General features: G+C 37.4%; 1 protein-coding gene across 1 annotated transcript in view; it reads right to left on the bottom strand.

Annotated features, from left to right (window-relative positions):
• Window positions 1-173: 173 nt before the first annotated feature.
• Window positions 174-23620, bottom strand: part of pear1 (platelet endothelial aggregation receptor 1) — a 50874-nt gene continuing 27427 nt past the window's right edge. The window contains exons 3-25 of the mRNA XM_048153783.1: window positions 21734-21835; window positions 21105-21205; window positions 20899-20991; window positions 17214-17338; window positions 16852-16973; window positions 16204-16312; window positions 15981-16117; window positions 12724-12936; window positions 12266-12440; window positions 11731-11851; window positions 9722-9885; window positions 9280-9382; window positions 7175-7321; window positions 6958-7089; window positions 6413-6541; window positions 5799-5924; window positions 5470-5679; window positions 2887-2996; window positions 2703-2759; window positions 1607-1733; window positions 1432-1494; window positions 1160-1366; window positions 174-1002 (exon numbers count right to left, since the gene is read on the bottom strand). Of these exons, the coding sequence (XP_048009740.1) occupies window positions 860-1002; window positions 1160-1366; window positions 1432-1494; window positions 1607-1733; window positions 2703-2759; window positions 2887-2996; window positions 5470-5679; window positions 5799-5924; window positions 6413-6541; window positions 6958-7089; window positions 7175-7321; window positions 9280-9382; window positions 9722-9885; window positions 11731-11851; window positions 12266-12440; window positions 12724-12936; window positions 15981-16117; window positions 16204-16312; window positions 16852-16973; window positions 17214-17338; window positions 20899-20991; window positions 21105-21205; window positions 21734-21835 (3016 nt within the window). The 3' untranslated portion in view covers window positions 174-859. The remainder of the gene's footprint in view (window positions 1003-1159; window positions 1367-1431; window positions 1495-1606; window positions 1734-2702; window positions 2760-2886; window positions 2997-5469; window positions 5680-5798; window positions 5925-6412; window positions 6542-6957; window positions 7090-7174; window positions 7322-9279; window positions 9383-9721; window positions 9886-11730; window positions 11852-12265; window positions 12441-12723; window positions 12937-15980; window positions 16118-16203; window positions 16313-16851; window positions 16974-17213; window positions 17339-20898; window positions 20992-21104; window positions 21206-21733; window positions 21836-23620) is intronic.

Genomic DNA, 23620 nt, shown 5'->3' with positions numbered 1-23620 from the left:
CCTCTGCACTTTCATTACAAACTCAAAGAGATGGATTATTTTTCTAAAAATCTCCTGTTGTGTTCCACAGAAGAAAGAAAGTTATATACATACATCTGGGACAGCACGATGCTGTGTAAATGAGAAAATTTGCATTTTGGGGTGGAGTATCACAGATAATAAGTGGCAAGTAGTGCATTGAAACTTTGATTTTATTTACACTATTTACAGTACTTGTGGTTGAATTCAGCTGACATTCATAGCAAATGTTCCCAACGCTGTATATGACAAACTTATGTAAAGCTTGTTCTGTAGCTGTTAAAAATTATATTGTCATGTACACCCTGATTTCCAGATTTAAAAGATATAAAACATGAATAGCATTTAAAACAGAAAGATATTTAGCATTTAACCTATTAATGTCCAGATATTTCCTAGAAAGTCTTGTACATCTTTTTAAATCAGCATATGTGTAGTTCTTTTGCAGTTTTTCACATAAGACGGCACAAATCTTTGCTGAATATCATGTGGTGACTTTCTATACAAAGTCTCTTTCTAAGTTTGTCTATTTGTATGGCAGTAGTTTAGCCACCGAAAATATTGTCAGATGGAAAAAGAGTGATACAGTCTTGGCAACACTGTTTTCCACAGGCTTGAATGGGTTAAGTGCCTTTAAAGGAGATATTTTCTCCATGAACATTCGGTGGTTGTTAGTGTTGTCCAGTAGATGGCAGTGTTGCACAGTTTTGGTGCCATCCATCTATTCATCTGTGGTGGGCAGTATTTCATTATCCAGCTTGTAAAGCAGACATTAAGCCGACTCTGTCTTTGGCAGTGATTTTAGAGAAGAACCAATGTCTTTAAGTAATTTTCAAGGAGATCAATGGGGCAGTCTCCGTGGCGATGGGGAGGGTGGCCTTCGCACTGGGGGCAGATCATAATGCCCGGGAATGTGGCTGTTGATGGGCAGATCATAATGATTCTGAGGTTCCTGTTCCACAACGTTGCCAAGGGAACAATGTTCTGAAATACAGTGAACAAACATTCATGACACAACAATCTGAGAAACCAAGCTATGTTCTACACGTGTATATATAATTTTTAACCTGTTATGGGAACTCTCTCAAATCCCTCAGCACAGATAATATCAGTAATATCCAGTTTCTTTTAATAAAACTACCTCTGCACGACAGAGTGGAGGAAGTCATGACCGGTGGGCTGATTTCAGTGTAGGATCTTTCACGAGGCACGGCAGACTTCATTTCCATGTAGCTGCTCTCTGGAGGACACGGTGGCAGGCCGGGAAGATCTTTGATGGTGGCATACGGGTTCTCGCTGTTCAGAGAGCTGCTGCTCACTGCCACGCATGAATCTTTCAGCTCTGCAACTACAACAGGGTGTTAGACACAATTAAGTAAGATATATAGAAGAATAATATAAAGTGACTTTTACCTTTGTTGTAGTGCTTCCCAAGTGTAGCACTATAGCTGTAACTTCGATCAATCCCAAAAGCCCCTGCAAACACAATAAGACCACATCCAATTTACTCAGACAACCTCACATCACAAAACAAACTCAAACTATAGTGCAAGCGTAGACGGTGAAATTGTTTCCCGGTATCCATTACCTGTATCTTTAGGTGGTTCCTGGTGTTTCCAGCCTGGAGGAAGAGTTGCATTAGTCTCAGCCGCAAACAGACCTCTCCTCTCCCTCTCCATGTTCTTCAGACTGCAGAACAGCTGGTTGTTGGTGTTCTGTCAAAGCATGAGACATAAAGGAAAGCCATTTCTGTTATATGTGCAAAATTCAGCTTCATTTAAAGGGTTAGTTCTACAGTGATTCACCCTTATTGTTATGAATCGACGAGAATACTAGTTGTGTGCAAAAACAAAACAAAAACGACGACTTTATTCAACAATTTCTTGTCTTCCCTGTCAGTCTCCTATGCTGTTCACGTTGTAGACACAGTGCAGAGCTTTCGATTCTACGTCAGAAGGGCGACTCATTATTCGCAGGCTCCTGCATCAAATGTATGCGTCATGCTGCTCATGTGTACAGCGTCGGTCAATACAGATTCGGCGTTCTGACGAAGAACACAGAAGCGCTGCATTGTGTCTACAATGTGAACAGTGTAGGAGACTGACAGGGAAGAAAAGAAATTGTTAAATAAAGTCGTTATTTTTGCGCACAAATGTATTCTCGTCGTTTCATAACATTAAGGTTGAATCTGTAGTCACATGGACTATTTTAAGGATGTCTTTACAACCTTTCTGGACCTTGAAAGACGTTGCTGCCTATGTTCAGAAACCTCTCAGATTTCCTCAAAAATATCTTAATTTGAGTTCCAAAGATGAACGAAGGTCTTGGAACAACATGAGGGTGAGTAATTAATGACAGAAATATAATTTTTGGGTGAACTAACCATTTAAATAAATAAATAAATAAATAAAGACTGCTCCAAAAACGGACAATGATTGCTAAAACGTTCTATTAAACATGCAATCAATTAATACACATACTGCACTGCAGTGCACTACTGCTGACATAATTATGGCATAATTACGACTTTTCATCTCATTATGACTTTGTCATGATTTTGACTTTTTATCTCAAAATTTCAACTTTTTATCTCATCATTATCATTTGCAAAAGCATGATTTTTTTCTTTGCAGAAATGGGCTACCATAAATTCTGTAAAAAAAAAAAAAAATTAAAATTCATACCAGCTCTGGCTCATTCATCACATTGCAAATGGAATGTCGACTCGAGAAGACTGCATTCTGGGATACAGTGTTGTATACTTAACATTTGACTGTTAGCAGATGCTTTTATCCAAAGCGACTTACAAATGAAAAACAATTTGTCACAGAGCTAACAATATTCATACTATTCAGAACATAGTATTACCTTGATGGCTCTGTCCTGGTTGTTGGGCAGGTGTGGCAGTGGAGGTCTGTTCTGAGACAGTGTGTGATAACTCGGGTTTGAGTAATAGTGATGATAGCTGTGTGGAACATCTACAAGAAAAATGCAAATGTCAACTAAATTATCACGTAATATTTGAATATGCTGTTTCTAACCTGCTTGTAACAATATATAAATCATATTTATTCTGATGTAAATGAAAGCATAGCTGTGAGGAATAGAATAGAATAGAATAGAATAGAATAGAATAGAATAGAAAGAGCTTTACTCTTTTAAAGAATCCATTTCTGTTAGCACATACTGGCTTATGGCTGAGGCTGACACAAACAAATAGCTATTGTCTATTTAGAAAACGGCAATAAGCACCTGAACATATGTATGGCCGTTCAAATGTTATGGGTCAGTACGCTTTTTTGTTTTAAGAAATTAATACTTTTATTCAGCAAGGATGCATTAAATTGATTAAAAGCGACAGTAAAATTTGTATTTCAAATAAATGCTGTTTTTTTTACTAAAAAGTTTAATGGTTGTCACAAAAATACTAATAAGCACAACTGTTTTCAACATCGATAATAATAAGAAATGTTTCTTGAGCACCACATCAGCATATAAGAATGATTTCTGAAGGATCATGTGACACGAAGACTGGAGTAATAGCTTCCGATCAGGGGCAGCTTTGCTGTTGCAGTAATATACAGTGGGTACGGAAAGTATTCAGACCCCCTTAAATTTTTCACTCTTTGTTATATTGCAGCCATTTGCTAAATTCTTTTAAGTTCATTTTTTTCCCTCATTAATGTTCACATAGCACCCCATATTGACAGAAAAACAGAATTGTTGACATGCTTGCAGATTTATTAAAAAAGAAAAACTGAAATATCACATGGTCCTAAGTATATAGACCCTTTGCTGTGACACTCATATATTTAACTCAGGTGCTGTCCATTTCTTCTGATCATCCTTGAGATGGTTCTACACCTTCATTTGAGTCCAGCTGTGTTTGGTTATACTGATTGGACTTGATTAGGAAAGCCACACACCTGTCTATATAAGACCTTACAGCTCACAGTGCATGTCAGAGCAAATGAGAATCATGAGGTCAAAGGAACTGCCTGAAGAGCTCAGAGACAGAATTGTGGCAAGGCAAAGATCTGGCCAAGGTTACAAAAAAATTTCTGCTGCACTTAAGGTTCCTAAGAGCACAGAGGCCTCCATAATCCTTAAATGGAAGACGTTTGGGACGACCAGAACCCTTCCTAGAGCTGGTCGTCCGGCCAAACTGAGCTATCGGGGGAGAAGAGCCTTGGTGAGAGAGGTAAAGAAGAACCCAAAGATCACTGTGGCTGAGCTCCAGAGATGCAGTCGGGAGATGGGAGAAAGTTGTAGAAAGTCAACCATCACTGCAGCCCTCCACCAGTTGGGGCTTTATGGCAGAGTGGCCCGACGGAAGGCTCTCCTCACTGCAAGACACATGAAAGCCTGCCTCCAAGATGGTGAGAAATAAGATTCTCTGGTCTGATGAGACCAAGATAGAACTTTTTGGCCTTAATTCTAAGCGGTATGTGTGGAGAAAACCAGGCACTGCTCATCACCTGTCCAATGCAGTCCCAACAGTGAAGCATGGTGGTGGCAGCATCATGTTGTGGGGGTGTTTTTCAGCTGCAGGAACAGGACGGCTGGTTGCAATCGAGGGAAAGATGAATGCGGCCAATTACAGGGATATCCTGGACGAAAACCTTCTCCAGAGTGCTCAGGACCTCAGACTGGGCCGAAGGTTTACCTTCCAACAAGACAATGACCCTAAGCACACAGCTAAAATAACGAAGGAGTGGCTTCACAACAACTCCGTGACTGTTCTTGAATGGCCCAGCCAGAGCCCTGACTTAAACCCAATTGAGCATGTCTGGAGAGACCTAAAAATGGCTGTCCACCAACATTTACCATCCAACCTGACAGAACTGGAGAGAATCTGCAAGGAGGAATGGCAGAGGATCCCCAAATCCAGGTGTGAAAAACTTGTTGCATCTTTCCAAAAAGACTCATGGCTGTATTAGATCAAAAGGGTGCTTCTACTAAATACTGAGCAAAGGGTCTGAATACTTAGGACCATGTGATATTTCAGTTTTTCTTTTTTAATAAATCTGCAAAAATGTCAACAATTCTGTGTTTTTCTGTCAATATGGGGTGCTGTGTGTACATTAATGAGGAAAAAAATGAACTTAAAATGATTTTAGCAAATGGCTGCAATATAACAAAGAATGAAAAATTTAAGGGGGTCTGAATACTTTCCGTACCCACTGTATATATATTTTTAAATACATTAAAATAAAAATATATATTTTAAATTGTAATAATTTTTACAATATTACTGTTTTTACTGTATTTACATTAAATACAGCCTTGGTGAACATATGAGACTTCTTTCAAAAACATTAAAAAAATCCCAAACTTTTCACAAATATATCAGATGATATTCACTATAACAATTCTTTGTAGCCTTGGTGTAATTTGTGTACAAATAAATGTGGCACTACTGAAAGTATCAGAAACTCCCGTGGCTCATACCTGGCACAGTGTACTCTGAACTGACGGTGCGGGTTGAGGAGAAAGACACGACAGGTGTGTTGCTCTGTTTGTCCTGCTGTCTGCGCCGATATAACAGCAGAACAGCCAACAGGAGCACAACCAGAATCACAAGCACCACAATGCCTGCGATCGCACCCCACGAGTCCCTTTCCACCGGAGACACAGGCACCATCATACTCAGCTCATGCTCTGAAAAACACACAACCGTTCACATTACACACACTAAACAGCACTGACAATGTCAACATAACTGAAACAAATAAATGTGTGTTACTGAAAGCAAATGGATTCTAGGCTGCTTTTAATACCTAGTTTGCAGTCCTCGCCTGGTCCAGGTACACATACACAGTGTCCGGTGTGAGGGTCGCAGGAATGGTTTGGGGGACACAAGCAGGTCTGAGCACAGTTAATGCCGAATGTCCCAGTCTGACACACTACAAAGACAAACATTTGGCACAATGTTTGTAGAGTGCGAGAGACATATTATAGAGACTGATCCAGGAATAAAAATGATTTTCAGCCGAGAATCACAATATGAGGTATTTCTTCCGAAACCACATCCAGGAAATCTGGCAAACAGTCGTTTCGAGGAGAAACAACGCTAATATTCAGCTTTAATGTAATCGTTGTAACATGCTGCACAAAGTCATTTTCTTATTCAGTAATTTTGTTTTCCAGTACAAATATCTAAACATGAGGTGCAAAATGGTTTTGTTTTCTGAGAAATAAAATGAAAAATATCTACCAATGGGGTAAAAACAATCAACTTTCAAATTCAAAGGTGAAACAGAGAACATTTTATTTTCTTCCCTTCATTTTGAAAAACTTTTAGAAAGCAAACAGTATCTTATGTTCTTTTGCATAAGATCTAAAAATCAAATAGCCAGTGAATTCAAATAAGGTCTGTTGTCCAGAAACTCACATAAAGAGCAGTCCGGTCCAGTCCATCCTGAAGGACAAATGCACAAACCGTCCTGGTGATGACATGTTGCATTGTTGGTGCACCTGCACACATTGCTACAATGGCTTCCATACCGACCAATGGGGCAGGCTAGAAATAAGATAAAAACAGCATTCATACAAGCCTTAAAATAGAGGATTGTACTGAAGACAGTCTGCTGCTATGGAAGATATAGCAGGTTTAAAGGGATAGTTTACTCACAAATGAAAATTCATTAACTATTATTTCACCCTCATATAATTTCAAACCTTTATGCTGTTATTTGTTTTTAGTGAATAATGAATTAAATTGACAACTTTTATGGTGCTTTTTGGTGTTTTTTGGCCTTTTTTGGAGCTTGACAGATAAGGTCACTATGAACTGTCATTGCATGTAAAATTTCTGCTTTGAAATTCTCCTTTTGTGTTTGATTTTTTTGTTAGATATTACATGAGGTGGTTGAGTAAATAATGACAAAATTTAGATTTTGTGTGATAAGTGTGTGTTTGTGCAGGTGTATATCTAACCTTGCTCACACAGTTGTCCGGTATATCCAGGCTGACACATACAATCGCCTGTAATGTGATGGCAGGAGACGGCATGTACACACGATGGGCATTGACGGCTGCACCTCTCTCCGAATAGACCAGCACTACACACTACAGGGAAAAGTTGAGAACACTCTCTAAACCAGCTCTAATGTGACCTTAACTCACAGGGATGAGGATGAATGTATATACTTACTGTGTTCACATTGAGCTCCCCAAAATCCGGGTTTGCACAGGCAGGTTCCCGTATGTGCCTGACAGGTGGCGCTGTTGAGGCAGGAGCAGGTCTGGTTGCACTGAAGGCCCCACGTTCCCTCTGGACACTGCTGTGTACACCGCAGTCCTGCAGAAAAATTAAATCTTTGCTTAAACTCTTATGTGCTGTTTGAGGTGTAGTGCTTCAAAAAAAATCTAAGTTTCATCAGTTTCACACTTTTCCTAAAATTCTGAGAACTGATTATATACAAGACTGATAATATACTTCAACCATTTTCTATAAAAACTGTCACTTATTACTTATGTTTGGGGTCTCAGATATATTTTTATGAATCTCTATGACTAGTGTACTGTATACTGTACTGTATACTGTAGAGATTTCAATATTACCATTATTATATTTACATGTGCATCAATGGCACCAAAAAAACAAAACAAAAACAAGTCAATCTAAAAAGAAAATGAGGGGGTTAATATGAATATAATATACAGGGTGTTAATATTAATATATAATATAATAATTAAAAATGTCTACAGTTCATTATGAGTGATATCAATAGAGAGGAATCATTAAAAATATATAAAATGACACTGCAATATACTACTTCTACTAATTTTTGTAGTATGTAAACTATTTACTGTGTGTATCGTGGCCAAGAATTAAGACTTATTAATTTGTTCTCTCATTTTAGTAAATTGTGGCCACTTTGAACTAATTATCTTGTTTTGATTTAACTAAAGCAGGGGAAGTAATTATTACAACATGCGCATGATTTAGTAAAACGAGTAATTAAATTATTATATCATGTGCACGATTTACTTAAAACAAGGGAATGAATTAAAACATGCTGACGTATTAGTAAGTTGTGGGAATGTGTGTTAATTCACGGCTATGTATACACATTTTTTCCCCCGCATGTCGTGCAGGGCTCCGTAAATACTGAATAGGGCATACTGCACACAATACTCTATCCCATAATGCAATGCTCTTGGCATGTCCTTTTATTATCAATCATGATTTTTACCTCCTGCTTGACTCATTATTTGATCAACCAAAAGCTGCTACTGATTTAAAGGTGCCGTAGAACGTCTTTTTAAAAGATGTAATATGAGTCTAAGGTGTCCCCTGAATGTGTCTTTCAGCTCAAAATACCCCATAGATTTTTTTTTATTAATTTTTTTAACTGCCTATTTTGGGGCATCATTAAATATGCGCCGATTTAGGCTGCGGCCCCTTTAAATTCTCATGCTCTCCGCCCACGGAGCTCGCGCTTGCCTTAAACAGCATAAACAAAGTTCACACAGCTAATATAACCCTCAAAATGGATCTTTACAAAGTGTTCGTCATGCAGCATGTCTAATCGCGTAAGTACAGTATTTATTTGGATGTTTACATTTGATTCTGAATGAGTTTGATAGTGCTCCGTGGCTAAAGCTAACATTACACACTGTTGGAGAGATTTATAAAGAATGAAGATGTGTTTATGCATTATACAGACTGCAAGTGTTTAAAAAATGAAAATAACGACAGTCTTGTCTCCGTGAATACAGTAAGAAACAATGGTAACTTTAACCACATTTAACAGTACATTAGCAACATGCTAACGAAACATTTAGAAAGACAATTTACAAATATCACTAAAAATATCATGATATCATGGATCATGTCAGTTATTATTGATCCATCTGCCATTTTTCGCTATTGTCCTTGATCCAGATCCAGACGTTAATACTGCCTGCCCTTGTGTAATGCCTTGAACATGAGCTGGCATATGTAAATATTGGGGGCGTACATATTAATGATCCCAACTGTTACGTAACAGTCGGTGTTATGTTGAGATTCGTCTGTTTGTCAGAGGTCTTTTAAACAAATGAGATTTATATAAGAAGGAGGAAACAACGGTGTTTGAGACTGTATGTCATTTCCATGTACTGAACTCTTGTTATTTAACTATGCCGAGGTAAATTTAATTTTTAATTCTAGGGCACCTTTAAACCTTCATCACTGTATAACTGTATAGTTTTGTGTATTATTTATTAGGCCGTATACACAGTAGGCCTTGCAAATGTGAATGAAGTCCATACCTGTCCAACCAGGTAAACACAGACACTGGCCTGTAACACTCTCACATCCTTCATCATGCAGACAGTCACATTTGTGCTGACAGCCTGGGCCGAATGTCCCGATCTGTTTAAACCAGAATGGAAATACTGATTCAGAATGATCAAGTAACTCTGACTCTGCCCAGTGAGATTACACAGCTCTAACAAAATTACTACTTTAATTTAAATGATGGCCATGCAACATATACTCATATGAGTGTTATGCATTTGCCATCAGGTTAATAACTTATGCTGATGGTGTAAAAATTACTGAAGCTGATTTAGGAGACAGCTATGCTGAACCGACAACAACACAGATGTCAAATTCAGTTCATGGGTGGAAAAAGTGTGACTGCATCTTCTGAACTGGTTATTGTAGATCAAATACATGTGCACTGTAGGATAAAGAAGATATTTGACTTACTGGACAGGGCTCATCACAGGAAGCTCCTCTCCAGCCTGCGGTGCACCTGCAAGAACCATCGTCTGGGTGGCAGGATGCTCCATTTGCACACTGGCAGGTGAAGTTGCAGCCAGGACCCCATGTGTCCTCTGAACATGTGATGGAACAGTCAAGTCCTCTCCACCCTAAACACACACACACACATAAAAAAAAAAAAAATTGGTTGGGGTGACATTGTTCTCTACGGAGCCCCGGACATGACATGCAGGAAAAAAATAGTTAAATCGTGCGCTCGATTTATTAATTCGTTCCCTCGATTTACTAAAACGTGCGCACAATTTAATTTTTTTTCTTGCATGTCATGTGCGGGGCTCTGTAGTTCTCATTTCTCCCATCAGACAGTCAATACTTAAGAAGAGAGGCTACAGAAGGGAAAAATATTTGAAAAGTTAATATAATAACTATTTTCAGTTGTAAGATATTTTAAAATATAACAATGTAATTGATGGCAAAGCTGAATATTCAGCAGCCATTACTCCAGGCATCAGTGTCATATGATCCTTCCGAAACGTCTCAGGTTACGACTGTAACCCTGGTTCCCTGAGAACAGGGAACGAGACACTGAGTCCTAGAACGCAACTGGGGAAAGCCCTCACATGACCAGTGTCTGAAACAATCTGTCCAATCTTGACAATCCTGGCCGGCGACAGCCTATGACAAAAACAGGTGTAACCAGGAAATATAAAAGAGGCACCTGGAGAAAATGTCATCCACTTATCGTCTGAAGGGACTGACAACAGGCAGAATGGAGGCATGGCAAAGAGACACAATGTCTCGTTCCCTGTTCTCACACTGCAAAAAATGCTGTTCTTACTTAGAGTTTTTGTCTTGTTTCTAGTCAAAATATCTTAAAGTTCTTAAATCAAGAAGCATTTTTTTGACAAGTAAAAATTATTTTCTTGTTTTCAGAAAAAATAACTCAAAATTAAGTGAGTTTTTCCTTAAAACAAGCAAAATAATCTGCCAGTGGGGTAAGTAAAATAATCTTATATCAAACCAAAAATAAGATATATAATCTTGTTTTCAGTTTGGATTAAGATTATTTTACTTACCCCACTGGCAGATTATTTTGCTTGTTTTAAGGAAAAACTCACTTAATTTTGAGTTATTTTTCCTAAAAACAAGAAAATAATTTTTACTTGTCAAGAAAATGCTTCTTAATCTAAGAATTTTTAGATATTTGGACTGGAAACAAGACAAAAATTCTAAGTAAGAACAGCATTTTTTGCAGTGCAGGGAACCAGGGTTACAGTCGTAACCTGAGATGTTCCCTTTCGAAAGGGAACTCGCAACTAGAACGCAACTGGGGAACGAAATACCCACGCTGCCATGCCAAGAGGAGAGCATGCCACATGGCTGAGAAAAAGAGGCTCTAGAAAGCCAAGCACTCAACTCCTTCTGGTCACACCAGGCTCCTACGGCCAAAGCTGAGCTGAAGCCTCAAAGCCCTCTGAGAAGAGGGCATGACTAATGATTAATGTATGATTAATGTAATTCATAACAGAATGTGAAGAGACAAAAACGTTTTGCGTTTTTGACATATTAGAGATACAAATAAAAGTAAACATATTTTTAAAATAATATTATTTGCAAATAGTTTAAATTGATTACTTAACTATATATACCTGGAACTTTTACCGTTCTTATTTATTTTTCATTATTCCCTTAAATTCCTTTTAATCTTTTAATTTTTTAATTCCTTTTAATTAAAAAATGTACCCAATAACAGGAAATCATGGTCCCCCCAATGTACAAGACTTGGTTACGGCCTTATATAACCATAAATAATATAAAGATCAAGAGGGCATTCGTAAACAGTATTTCACAGCATTGTTCCCTTCATTTAGTCTTTTCATTCACTGTTGACTCGTTTACTGAATCACTGACGCTCTAGATTCATTGACCAAGAGTTTTATTCACAATTTAATAAGTCCGTTCTTTCTTTTAATGTGTAGTGTACCAAAGCTCACCTTCCTTACAGAAACATGTTCCATCAATGGGAGAGCAGGCTTTAGAGTTTACACATGTACAGGGAGACGAGCAGCCCTTCCCATAGAAACCATCCTCACAGAGCTTCTCGCAGTGCGATCCCTACACACACACATAGGTACAGTCAAACCAAAATATATTTAGACACCTTGAACATTTCATTCATTAATACAGTTTATTCACTATAGTTTAAAAAAAATGATACGACAACTGTGTCAGAAAAAATAAATCTTAATTATGTCTGATAACACTTAAGCAAAACAAGGTCAGGTCAAAGTGTCTGAATAATTTTTAGTTCCAAATTTTTATCAATTTTACTGGTAGTCCGCTGTATGAAGAATTTTTGGGTATAATATGTCACAGTTTACTTTATTTGGCTATCCTCACTTACATAAATGAACTATAGTGTCCTGCACCCACTAGTAAAAATATTAAACATCTGAGGTGCCATTAATTACCTGTATAGTGAGTTATTGCAGAATTTATTTTGTTTGTGACCATGACTGTCCCACTCACCGTATATCCGGGCGCACAGTGGCACTTGCCGGTCACCGTGTCACACACTCCTCCGTTCACGCAGAGGCAGGGTTCCAGACAACCGTTACCATAGTAACCATGAGCACAGGTTTCATTGCAGTACAGCCCCGCCCACCCAGGCTGACAGGTACACTCTCCCTTCAGAGGGTGACAGCTGTAACATCCACGACACAATCAAAACATATGATGACAAGCTCATTTTTTGTTATCAAACAGCGTTTGGTTAATAGAATGACCAGTTGATGGATAGAGGTCAACACAAATAGTGAGTCTTTGTTCTCAGCAGATTTATTATTGTTAACTAAAACTATTAAATATTACCACTATAATTGGCTCTGAGAACAAAGATGCATGTAGTTTTCTAGTAGTAGTTGTGTTCACACTGGCAAATCAGCTAGCTAGTGATCATCAGTAAGGACATCAAAGCACAAGCACACCTGAGAGTGTTTTGTGAGTTGCAGAGGCAGCGGTGTTCGCAGTGCATGCCGTAGGCCCCATCAGGACACATCCTGTGATCACAGCGCTGACCCTTAAACCCCGGCTCACAAAGACACCCGCCGTGGATGTTATAGCAGCGGGCTCCGTTAGCACAGTCACATACACCCTTACAGTCCTCGCCATACGTACCCACTGGACACTCCTCGTTACACCTTCACAGGAAACAAACCATATAACTACATTGCTCAAATAACTATCACAGGTTTTACTGTGGATTTCTAGCTTTTCTACAGCTACAAATCCATAGTTCCATCACTAAATACTTTAAATGGCCAAATACAATCAGTAAGTTTATACAATTACCTGCATTGTTAAATGCAGATAAAATACAGAGATTTATATTATTTATTTGATAATACAATTTTATTGATAATTATGTAATAATATTTTTATTTTATATTATATATTATTTTTATTCATGTAAAATGATTTTGACAAATGTAAAATTATTATTCATGTCAAATGTAAAATCTTGTCCCAGAAGAAAAAGAAGAAACTGCACTCAAGGACGCTTAAAGGTGCAATATGTAAAATTTTCTGTCCACTAGAGGTCACTAGAGGCCTATTCAAAACAAAGGCATAGCTTGATGACGCCAAGTTTGAATCTTGGGACATGTGGTCTTCACCTCAACGGCCGATGGAAAATAATCAGGATATGACTCGGGCAGAAATCATGTTCATGGATGTGATTTTTAACGTTACTGTAGTATAAAGCAGAGCAGGACCGAGTGTTGTGGGAGCTGAACACGCCGTTTTATGCATTATGCCACAGACGCCGGCGCCACCTCTGCTTTTCCGGTCTTGAGTATGAGGTAACACAGCTCTGTTTATCATATTAGATACATTTGAGTGTGTTGAAAATTATGTTATAATGTTACTCTGTGTGTTCACTCGGCGGCTGCTGTGAGACACTGTTACACACTACAGTGAACTAGATCGATTTTAGAATATCATATTAAATGCTGGATGGCTTGTCTTGATAAATGGCATGCAATTAATTTTAAAACGTAATGTATGATAGAGAAAATTCTGTATTACTGTTACTAAAAAATAAAGCTGAATCTGATTATGCTGTTAATTAGTGTATTATGACAAAATAGTGTTTTTCTCTGAGGCATGGTAAAGCATGTTACTCTCGGAAAATCAAGAGAACTAGATTTAAACAATAAGACTAAACATGTTGAGCTATATAACAATAATTAGTTTTTCTGTCTATAAATATATCAAAACAGTTGTTCCCTTGTCTATTAAAACATGTAAATATTAAAGCATCTTTGGTGTTTCCATGGTTTCTACAAAATAAAACCGGAAACCGAGGGTAACGCGGGTATGACGCAATTGACAGGCAACTCCTCACACGTCCCGGATCCTTGGATAAAATTGCAATTTTCTAACGATTTACAAATAGTTGCAAACATTTGGGATATTTTAAGTACTCAAGTGAACAAAATATATAACAGAGGCCTAGTGGTTTTTGGATATTTTACTGCAAAATTCTTACATATTGCACCTTTAAGCCGCTGTTCCACCATTGGTCCGAATGATTCTAAGAACTGTGAGGAGCGGTTCTGGTTATTTTTCCACTTGAGCTTGGTTCAGCATGGCACGTTTACAAACTGTTCTCGGCCTGGAATTCTCAGCAAGATTGGCTGAACCGTGCTGGTAGAATGCGTGTAGTGACATCACCACTCAGGATTGGTAACTTGTCTGTTGCCTGGCTGCCAGTTTCTCTGTAGTTGGTGTAAGTGTGCAATTTGAGTGAAGTAAACGGAAGTTAATAATAAAATTAAAAGAAATATCTGATCATCCATATTGCGGTTGCTATTTACATCTCATATCGTCTGTAATCTGTTGCCTTACCAAGCATTTGTATTACTTTCCAAAGAGCTCTGTTATCAGCCTCACAGTGGAAAATGAAACAATATCCGTACTGGCTGGGCTGGATTGACATGGATTGGAATGGTTAAAGGGTTAGTTGACCCAAAAATCATTAATTACTCTCCCTCATGTCGTTCCAAACCTGTAAGACCTTTGTTCATCTTCGGAACACAAATTAAGATATTTTTGATGAAATCTGAGAGGTTTTTTTTATCCTCCATTGAAAGCAACAAAATGACCAAATTCAATGTCCAGAAAAGTAGTAAAAACATCATTAAAATAGTCAACGTGACTATAATGGTTCAACCTTAATGTTATGAAGCAACAAGAATATTTTTTTGAGCAAAAACAAAACAAAAATAAGTGAAGTTAATAAACGTAATTTCGGGAGGAGTACGCCCATCTAATCTTCCAATTAATACCAAGGTATAAAACCAGCATCTTACCTCTTCCTGTTGTTAGTTCTTTTGGCATCCCTCCTCCTCCCCTTCTCCTCCTTTTGTACTAATTTTTCCTGTTATAGTGGGGCAATCGGAGCTCGAGTAGGATATTTTTTCCGAGCCCCTCTATAGCAGACCAAGCAAGCCAAATCTGTTTACCACTTACGCTAAGATTATATGTGCACACGAACTCGTGAATGACTTTATTCAACAAATTCGTCTCTACCCGTCTCTATGTCCGAACAGCGGCTCAGGATAAAAAACATCTCGGACTACATCAAAATATCTTAATTTGTGTTCTGAAGATGAACGAAGGTCTTACAGGTTTGGAACGACATGAGGGTGAGTAATTAATGACAGAAATTTCATTTTTGGGTGAACTAACCATTTAAGCAATGAGAACGGTTTAGCCCAATGGTGGAAAAGTGGCTTTACAGTACAGCTTGATACTTATGGGCCTCATGCATCCTTTCAACCCTGATGTTTAAAGGTGCTCTAAGTGATGTCACGCATTTTTAGGCCAAAACATTTTTTGTCACATACAGCAAACATCTCCTCACTATCCGGTAGCTGCCTGTCCCCTGAACACACTGTAAAAAAACGCGGTCTCTGTAGTCGCCACAAGCTCCGAAAACGGCAACAAAAACAAAGGAGGGAGGAGGGTCTAGCTAGCCTCTGTTTTGTTTGACAACACTTCGAACGTCAACAGGAAGTTACTCCACCCAGGATCACTTAGAGCACCTTTAAACTATGTATTTTTTTAATTTATGTAAGCTATAAATGCTTCATCTTTAGCCATAATTTGAAATAAAACTGTCTATCACCTGTGCTGGAATATTAGATTCCCCTAGTATAATCTGAGAGTACATTATACAGACCTTTCTCCAGTGTAGCCTGCATCGCACTGACATTGGCCCTTTTCTGGATCACAGTGACCTCCGTTATGGCAAAAACATTCTTTAGCACAGTTTGAACCAAAACGGCCCGGTGGACACCGCTCAGTACACACTGCACCCTGAAACAGAGAGAGAGAGGCTGAAAAATGGATGACCAACGAAGAATAATAGGAAACAAAACAAAACCAAGACACAGATTTCTCACCATCCAGCCGGGTGGACACAAACACACCCCTCTCCCCTGGCAGATGCCTCCATTCTGACATGAGCAGCGTACAGGACAGCGATTCGACCTCATACACGGCTTCTCGCACCTGAGTGACAGAGACACCATTCAAAAATTGTTTTAGGATTGTAAAAATGTAAAATATTATTGAGATTATTTAACATTATTTAATTATTGGAACATTATTGAGTAAACCCTGACAGCAATATAGTTTCGGCCCAGTTCCGGCCCACATCTGGTCCGCATGTAATCCACATGTATCAGATGTGGACCGGATCTGGGCCACACTATGTTGCTGTCTTGGAAATGTTTAAAAAAGAATTCAGTTGCACACTTTTTTGGCCACTAAGCAGGGCAGCATTTCCCAAACGCATCGTAAGCCTAAGTTGATCGTAGCTCCATTAGTGGCAATGGTTATGTGAACCAACTTATTATTAAGACTATACATGGAATTACATTTTCCACTAAAAACACCCAAATGAAATTGCAGAAAAGACATGGAATACAAATGTACAGTATGTAATGCAATGCTCTGCAAATATTTATAGGCTTAAGTGACTAAATTTAGCATTTAAACATCCCTCCGTAATATACAGAGAGCAGTAAGAAAGTACTTCCTGTACTTACAGAGTTCCAGTAAATCCATCTCTGCACACACACTCTCCAGTGGTTTTATTGCAGAATCCTCCTGTTCCACACTGGCATTCCTGCAGACAGCCTTGACCGAACGACTTTGTGGGACAGGGGTCCTGGCAGGAAGAAAAAATCTTGAATTAAAATGATTTGACTTTTATTATAATGTATGTTGTAGCTTTAGTTTTTTGTAAATATCTTCTCCAAAATCACACAGTAAAAATGGAAAATGTGCAGTTGCTACCATTTTCATTTTAATATGGTATTCAATAATATATTTGACTTGAATAAAACCAGTTCATTATTTACATGTTACCATATCAAGATCGATAAAGAGGCTGCTGGTGCAGCCATACCTGGCAGTTTACACCAGTGTATCCGGCTGGGCACTGACAGGCTCCTGTAAGAGCGTTACACTCTCCCCCGTTCTGGCACTCACAGAGTCGTCTGCAGCCTGTACCCCAATGCTGGGCATCACATGCTGAACACAAACACGAATTCCAAATGTAGCTAAATCTGAGATATCAGCAAACACGCATATTATGAAATCTGTTTTAATGCATTTACAAAGTTTTCTTGTATAGGTGGTTTTCTTATTGTCTTAAGTTGGTCTAATTTTCTTTGGGCATTTGAGGAAATTAGTGCTAAAGGCTTTCTATATACTTTAGAGATTCTCTTAAGCATCCCTGGCATTTAGAGCATAACAAATTGATAGTGTGATTGACTGGAGAATTTGTACGGAGCTCAACAAAAGGAATGAGTTTCAAATGGGAAATTTAACAGATGGAGTTTGGCTGGACCTCAGAGAGAGCTTAGGCCAGAGCTCACACAGGGATTGGATTTCGTTCATGACACAACCTAAACTGATGACACGTACCCTTTACGGGTTAAGAAGAGGAATCCATCACAGACACAGACACACACACACACACACACACACACACTTCTCTGGAACCTAAAGAGATCATTAATCAGTGAGGATCAGAGCTCATTTGTCTCCAACAATACATCTTAACTTCTGTATTTCAATGCATTGAAGGGTTTCTTTCTATTTTGATTTAAAGGGATACCCCCCCCCCCCAAAAAAAAAGATATATATATATATATATATATATATATATATATATATATATATATATATATATATATATATATATATATATATATATATATATGAACATTTATATAATATATAATTTTTTATAGAAATCTAATACATATATTACCATTCAAAAGTTGGGGTTGGAAAGATTTTTAAATGTTTTTGAAATAAATCTCACCAAAGCTACATTTATTTGATCAAAAATACAGTAAAAATTATGAAAAAAATTAAGTAATATTATGAAATATTATTACAATCGAAAATAACTGTTTTTTAATATATTTTAATGGCAAAGCTAAATTTTTAACAGCCATTACTCCAGTCTTCAGTGTCACATGATCTTTCAGAAATCATTCTAATATCAAGAAATATTTATTATCACATTTATTAACATGGTCAAGAATCATTTATCATTACAGATGAAAACTGTGATGTTCAAGAACATTTATTTGAAGTAGAAATCTTGTAATGTTTTCAACTTTTGATCGATTTAATGTGTCCCTGCTGAATATATATATAAATCTTACTGACCCCAAACTTTATACTTTTTATATATTCTGCAGACTGTTTGAGAAATGTCTGTTCTGTCCTTCCACTTCAGGGCAGAGATTTAGAGTCTTGGGGTCTGACACTCTGACAACGGGGGATGTGAATGATTCCAACATCCCACTTTCACATATCACACTTTAGGAAGTGGAGCTCACCAGCTGTCTTGATTCAAACACTAAGCTGACGTCCAACCAGTTCTCAAAGCAAATGCATACCACTTTAAAAAGACAAGAGGAAGCGTCAGAACTTTTTTTTTTTTTTTTCAGCTCAAAGCAGTTTCCTTAATGGTGACACTTAATTGAGCTACACTACAAGTTCAAATTTTTGTTCCCAAGCCCCCATGCCCTAAAGCCCCTCAGGATAAATCTGCATCATCTGAAATTACAAACTTGTGATGGAATATTATATACAAATGAACTTTCATTCTCTTAGTTCATGTGAGTCTGTTTATATTGTATGAAGATGAAAACTCAAATAAGAACAGTTTTATTAAACAGCATGCTTCCAGTAAAAATGGAATGACTTTTTGAGATGTGGGAAAATTCCTCTCTAATCCAAGAGGGAAAAGTTGTTGTTGGGTTAACGGTCTTGTCTTGAAGGGCACTTTCCCAGAAGCCCCTACTTAAATAGTTAACCGTGAATTTCTTTCTAATGCGAAAATGTTGAACATTATGGACATTCCACTCCAAACGCTGTTTTTGTTTTGTGTAGCATTCATTTTGCCTTTTAGTGTATATACTATATGATGTTATGTATATTCTACTTTATCAATGATCTCTTTTGCATGGTTTTAAACAGGCAAGAAGTCTTATAGCAGTTTGGCCTTTAGTCTCTCAGGACAGAGTGAAAGAAATGTGTATTTAAAACCTCAAACCTCTCTAATTTCCCACAAAGCTCCCAACACACAGGCATTCAGGAAGTGTCAAGCCTCCTCTTGCCAAAGCGAGCTAATAATGGGGTTTCACAGTCCAACCAAACAAAGAGCGAGGCAAAATTAGAGAGAGGTCTTCTGCCTAGAACCAGAGTCTTGAGTTTCCATTTCACTTATGTAAACTCCACTCAAGAGCCTATATAGCATTGTACTCCTCTGAAACCACAGTCTTTCAAATCAAATCACTATTACAGACTAAGATACTACAGTAAACGCCCAATGGTGTCACTGGCATACACAAGGACGGTCAGTGCAACACTACAAAATTACTAAAACTTAAAGGGTTAGTTCACCCCAAAATGAAAATTCTGTCATTAATTACTCACCCTCTTGACATTCCAAACCCGTAAGACTTTCCTTCGTCTTCAGAACACAAATGAAGATCTTTTTGATGAAATCTGAGAGCTTTCTGTCCCCCAGACAGCAACATAGTGTGGCCCAGATCTGGCCCACATCTGGTACATGTGGATTACACACGGACCAGATGTGGGCCAGATCTGGGCCAACACTATGTTGCTGTCAGTGTAGACAGCTATGTGACTACCACTTTGACACTTCAAAAAGTTCATGAAGAGATTGGAAAACTAATCCATATGAAGTGAGAGGTTTAATCCAAATTTTCTGAAGAGACACAATCGCTTTATATGAAGAACAGATTGAATTTAGGCTTTTATTTACGATCTTATGAACTTTGTGAAGCATCAAAGTAGTTGCGTAGACTGTCAATGGAGGGACCGTATCAGATAATGATCTTCCTTTGTTTTCCTAAGATGAAGGAAAGTCTTACGGGTTTGGAAGGACATGAGGATGAGTAATTAATGACAGAATTTTCATTTTTGGGTGAACTATCTCTTAAAGTTATTTTAGAGAAATGTGCCAAATTAGATGAGAAAAACTGCAGATTCACTAGAAAATGTAGCTGTGCAAAACTCTTATTTTATTTTCATTTTGATTATGCATACACATACTAAAAGAAAAGAAAGGAGTAGAGTTAAGGTGAGAACAGATGCAGAGAGGAGAGGGAAAAAGAAAACAAGAGGAAAAAGAAAAGGGAGAAAATGGGGCCCAAAAAAAAATATGTGCACAGCAACACTAACAAATGACAACATGTTCAAAATGAAGCCAGAACACTGGCTAGTGAAAAGTCTCTCCTTATGAAACCCTGTGCATGACCATGTGTGCTACAGAAAGAAGAAAAAAGAGTTTCCAGTATTGGATAAATTAAACATTTATTTATAATCCATCCAGATTGTTCTTCCTCTGTTCACCTTCTTGGATTAATTTTTTTAACATAGCTTGTTGCAAAGCATATAGGATTGCTGCCTTAGAATTGAGCATAAGCAAAGATGTTGCCTGCTTGTTTGAAACAGCTTTCACACTGATAATGCCTTTAAATGCTGCACTTTTTAGTTGTTTTTGTGTGTCAGAATAAGGAGAGAAATTGTGACGCATAACTCACAGCTGGAACAATCGTCTCCACGCCAGCCGCTCTCACACTGGCAGCGATCAGGTGCTACACAGCGGCCATGGACACACTCCTTAGTGCAACGTGCTACGCACACATAGAGCAGGAAGGAAAAAATAAACACGCAGAGAGATGAAAAATACAAAAACAAACCGTTCAAAACCATTCAGTTAGAGGTAAAATGTCAACGTAATACTCACGAACACATTTATTACTGCTTTCATAGAAGCCACTGCAGCAGTGATACCTCTTTCGATAGTCCATTTTCACCACCTGCCTATAAAGTGTTTTATAGGTGATCCTGGAGAGTGAATAAGAAAGAGTTTAATAACCTCCATTATAAACACTGGAAAATGCAAGACCACACAAAATTCATTATTTCATTATCACAGATCAGCTGTAGTTGGAATATAAAGTCCCTCAGTAAGACTTCTGTAAGATTCGGTAGTTGTCTTGGATCAACTTCTAAACATAAACGTATAATATTTAGAAATGTATTAAACATTCAGTGCCCTTCCCATTTGCCTTAGTTCAGATTAAACTTAAAAGGCCTTTGGGAACCGCCGTAAGACCGGCAGGGAGAGTGATCCATGCCAGCATTATTATAAAGGGAGCATGTGTGCACGCCAGCATCACAATTACTTGGATTCGAAGCAATTTTAAGCCTCCACTGCCAAACCAAACAATCCCTCCAATGACCTAAGCTGAAGACCGAAAAACCTCTGCAGCTCAGTAGGATGAAAGAATTCATGCTGCGTTTAGTCTAAGTCAGCTCAGTGTAACTGTGAGTAAATGTTTGAGTGCATGTGTGTTTGTCAGTGTATGTCACCTGTGCCGGGTGCATTTGTTAGCGCTCCAGGGTTCAGAGCAGGTCTCTTCACGCACATAGTCGAAAGGCTGAGCGTATGACTCCTTCACTGAAGTGGTGAAACTAAAAAGGAACAAAGATTTTGTCATGCTCACCAGTCGCTTGTTATTTTGCATCATTTAACATACACTCTTAGCCCGGATTTTATATTTACTTAAAAATATAATTACAATATACTTAAAATATTTAAGTTTGATTGCATTACTTATAAAATATAAGTATATTCTACTAATTTGTGGGTGTATTTGAATGTGTTAATAAATGTAAGTTAAATGCACATATTTTTTCCAAACATTTACCTTTTTTTAGTTTTTCACCAAAGGAGAAAATCACAATTTTTAAGTTACCATCATCGAGTTCAGGGTTTGTTTTAGTTGAGCTCTTGACCCTTGACTTTTTAATATTAGATTTTGTTTGGGCGGGTTTAACTGCATTAAAACCAACCAGACAAGCAAAGTTAAAAGATGATCAGGTGGCGTTGATTATGTTTTCACATAATCATTATTTGATCTGAATCACTGAACTCATTTAGAGCCCAATCTCTGAGTTAGATTTACATTATTGATTACAGCAGCACTGTGATTCTACAGCAGAAGATCAACTTTATCAATAGAATTTTTTTTTTTTTTTTTTTAAGTTGTCCTTATCACAAAAAAAAATATTTTAGGCACACACAGACATCAAGAATCAGCGTATGAATCTCAACAACAGTGACAAGCAACATATTCTGATCAACAGATCAAATCTGAACATTAGAAAACAAGCTACTAAAAAGTCACAGAAAAACAGCAAAATTTAAATAGTGAGAATAAAGAAAATTACTAAAACAATTCAGCTCATAATTTATTCATGCAGCAATGCATGATGGGAGGCATGGATGAATTTTGATTGGTGGCAAGTTAACTTGCTTAGTACACTGAACTTAAATATACTAGGTGTAATAACTACAAAGTAATATATTACAAAACATTTTAAGTTAAATGAACTCGAATTATTAAGTTAACATTACTTAATTTTTTTAGGGCAACCATTTTCCTCCTATTATTTTAAGTAAATTCAACTTATCCGGGCTAACAGTGTAATGTACAACACACTAAGTGCAGGAATTGTGTCTGTAGTAGAGTGTCTTGCTCAAGGGTATCATGATTCATGTGTTCAGTTTGTAGTGATAAAACCAAGAGAATTAGCTTCTTTTTGGGCCATAGGTTCCCTTAGGGATTTATAATGCATTTTTAGAATTACAGTTTTTGATTTATGAGTAAAATAAGGTCTGTGGTTAAGATTACTTGAAAAGGCTCCCACACCATAAATGGGTCTTTCTCAAAAATGCTGACTTTCTGACTTGTTTCAGTCAAAAGTTCAGTTCAGTTTTTTCGCCATTAAAATGATTTTGAAAATTCCCATCCATCCATTCTCCAGACAGCTTGTCCTACTGTATGTAGGGTCTCTGGCATTTTAAAATAATTTGACATTTTTATTTTACTTTGAATTTTGAAACCATTGTGTGCTAAAAAAAATAAAAGTTGCTATGTACTTAAGGACCCGATATTATTATTTTTTTTTTCTCAGAATTGCGATATATAAACACACAATTACAAGTTATATAGTCAGAATTGCGAGATATAAACTAGCAATTGCGAGAAATAAAGTAAGAATTGTGAGATATAAATTCACATTTCTGACATTTTTTTCTCGCAATTGTTTATATCTCACAATTCTGACTTTATAACTCACAATTGTGTTTATTTCTCGCAATTCTGACATTATAACTTGGAGTTATATAGTAATATAGTTATAATAATTGGAGTTTATATCACGCAATTCTGAGAAAAAAAGTCAGAATTGCGA

Source organism: Megalobrama amblycephala, linkage group LG13 (genome assembly GCF_018812025.1).
Source record: "Megalobrama amblycephala isolate DHTTF-2021 linkage group LG13, ASM1881202v1, whole genome shotgun sequence".
NCBI lineage: Eukaryota > Metazoa > Chordata > Actinopteri > Cypriniformes > Xenocyprididae > Megalobrama > Megalobrama amblycephala.
The sequence above is the reverse complement of the archived record's forward strand: the minus strand, read 5'-3'. Positions and strand labels throughout refer to the sequence as shown.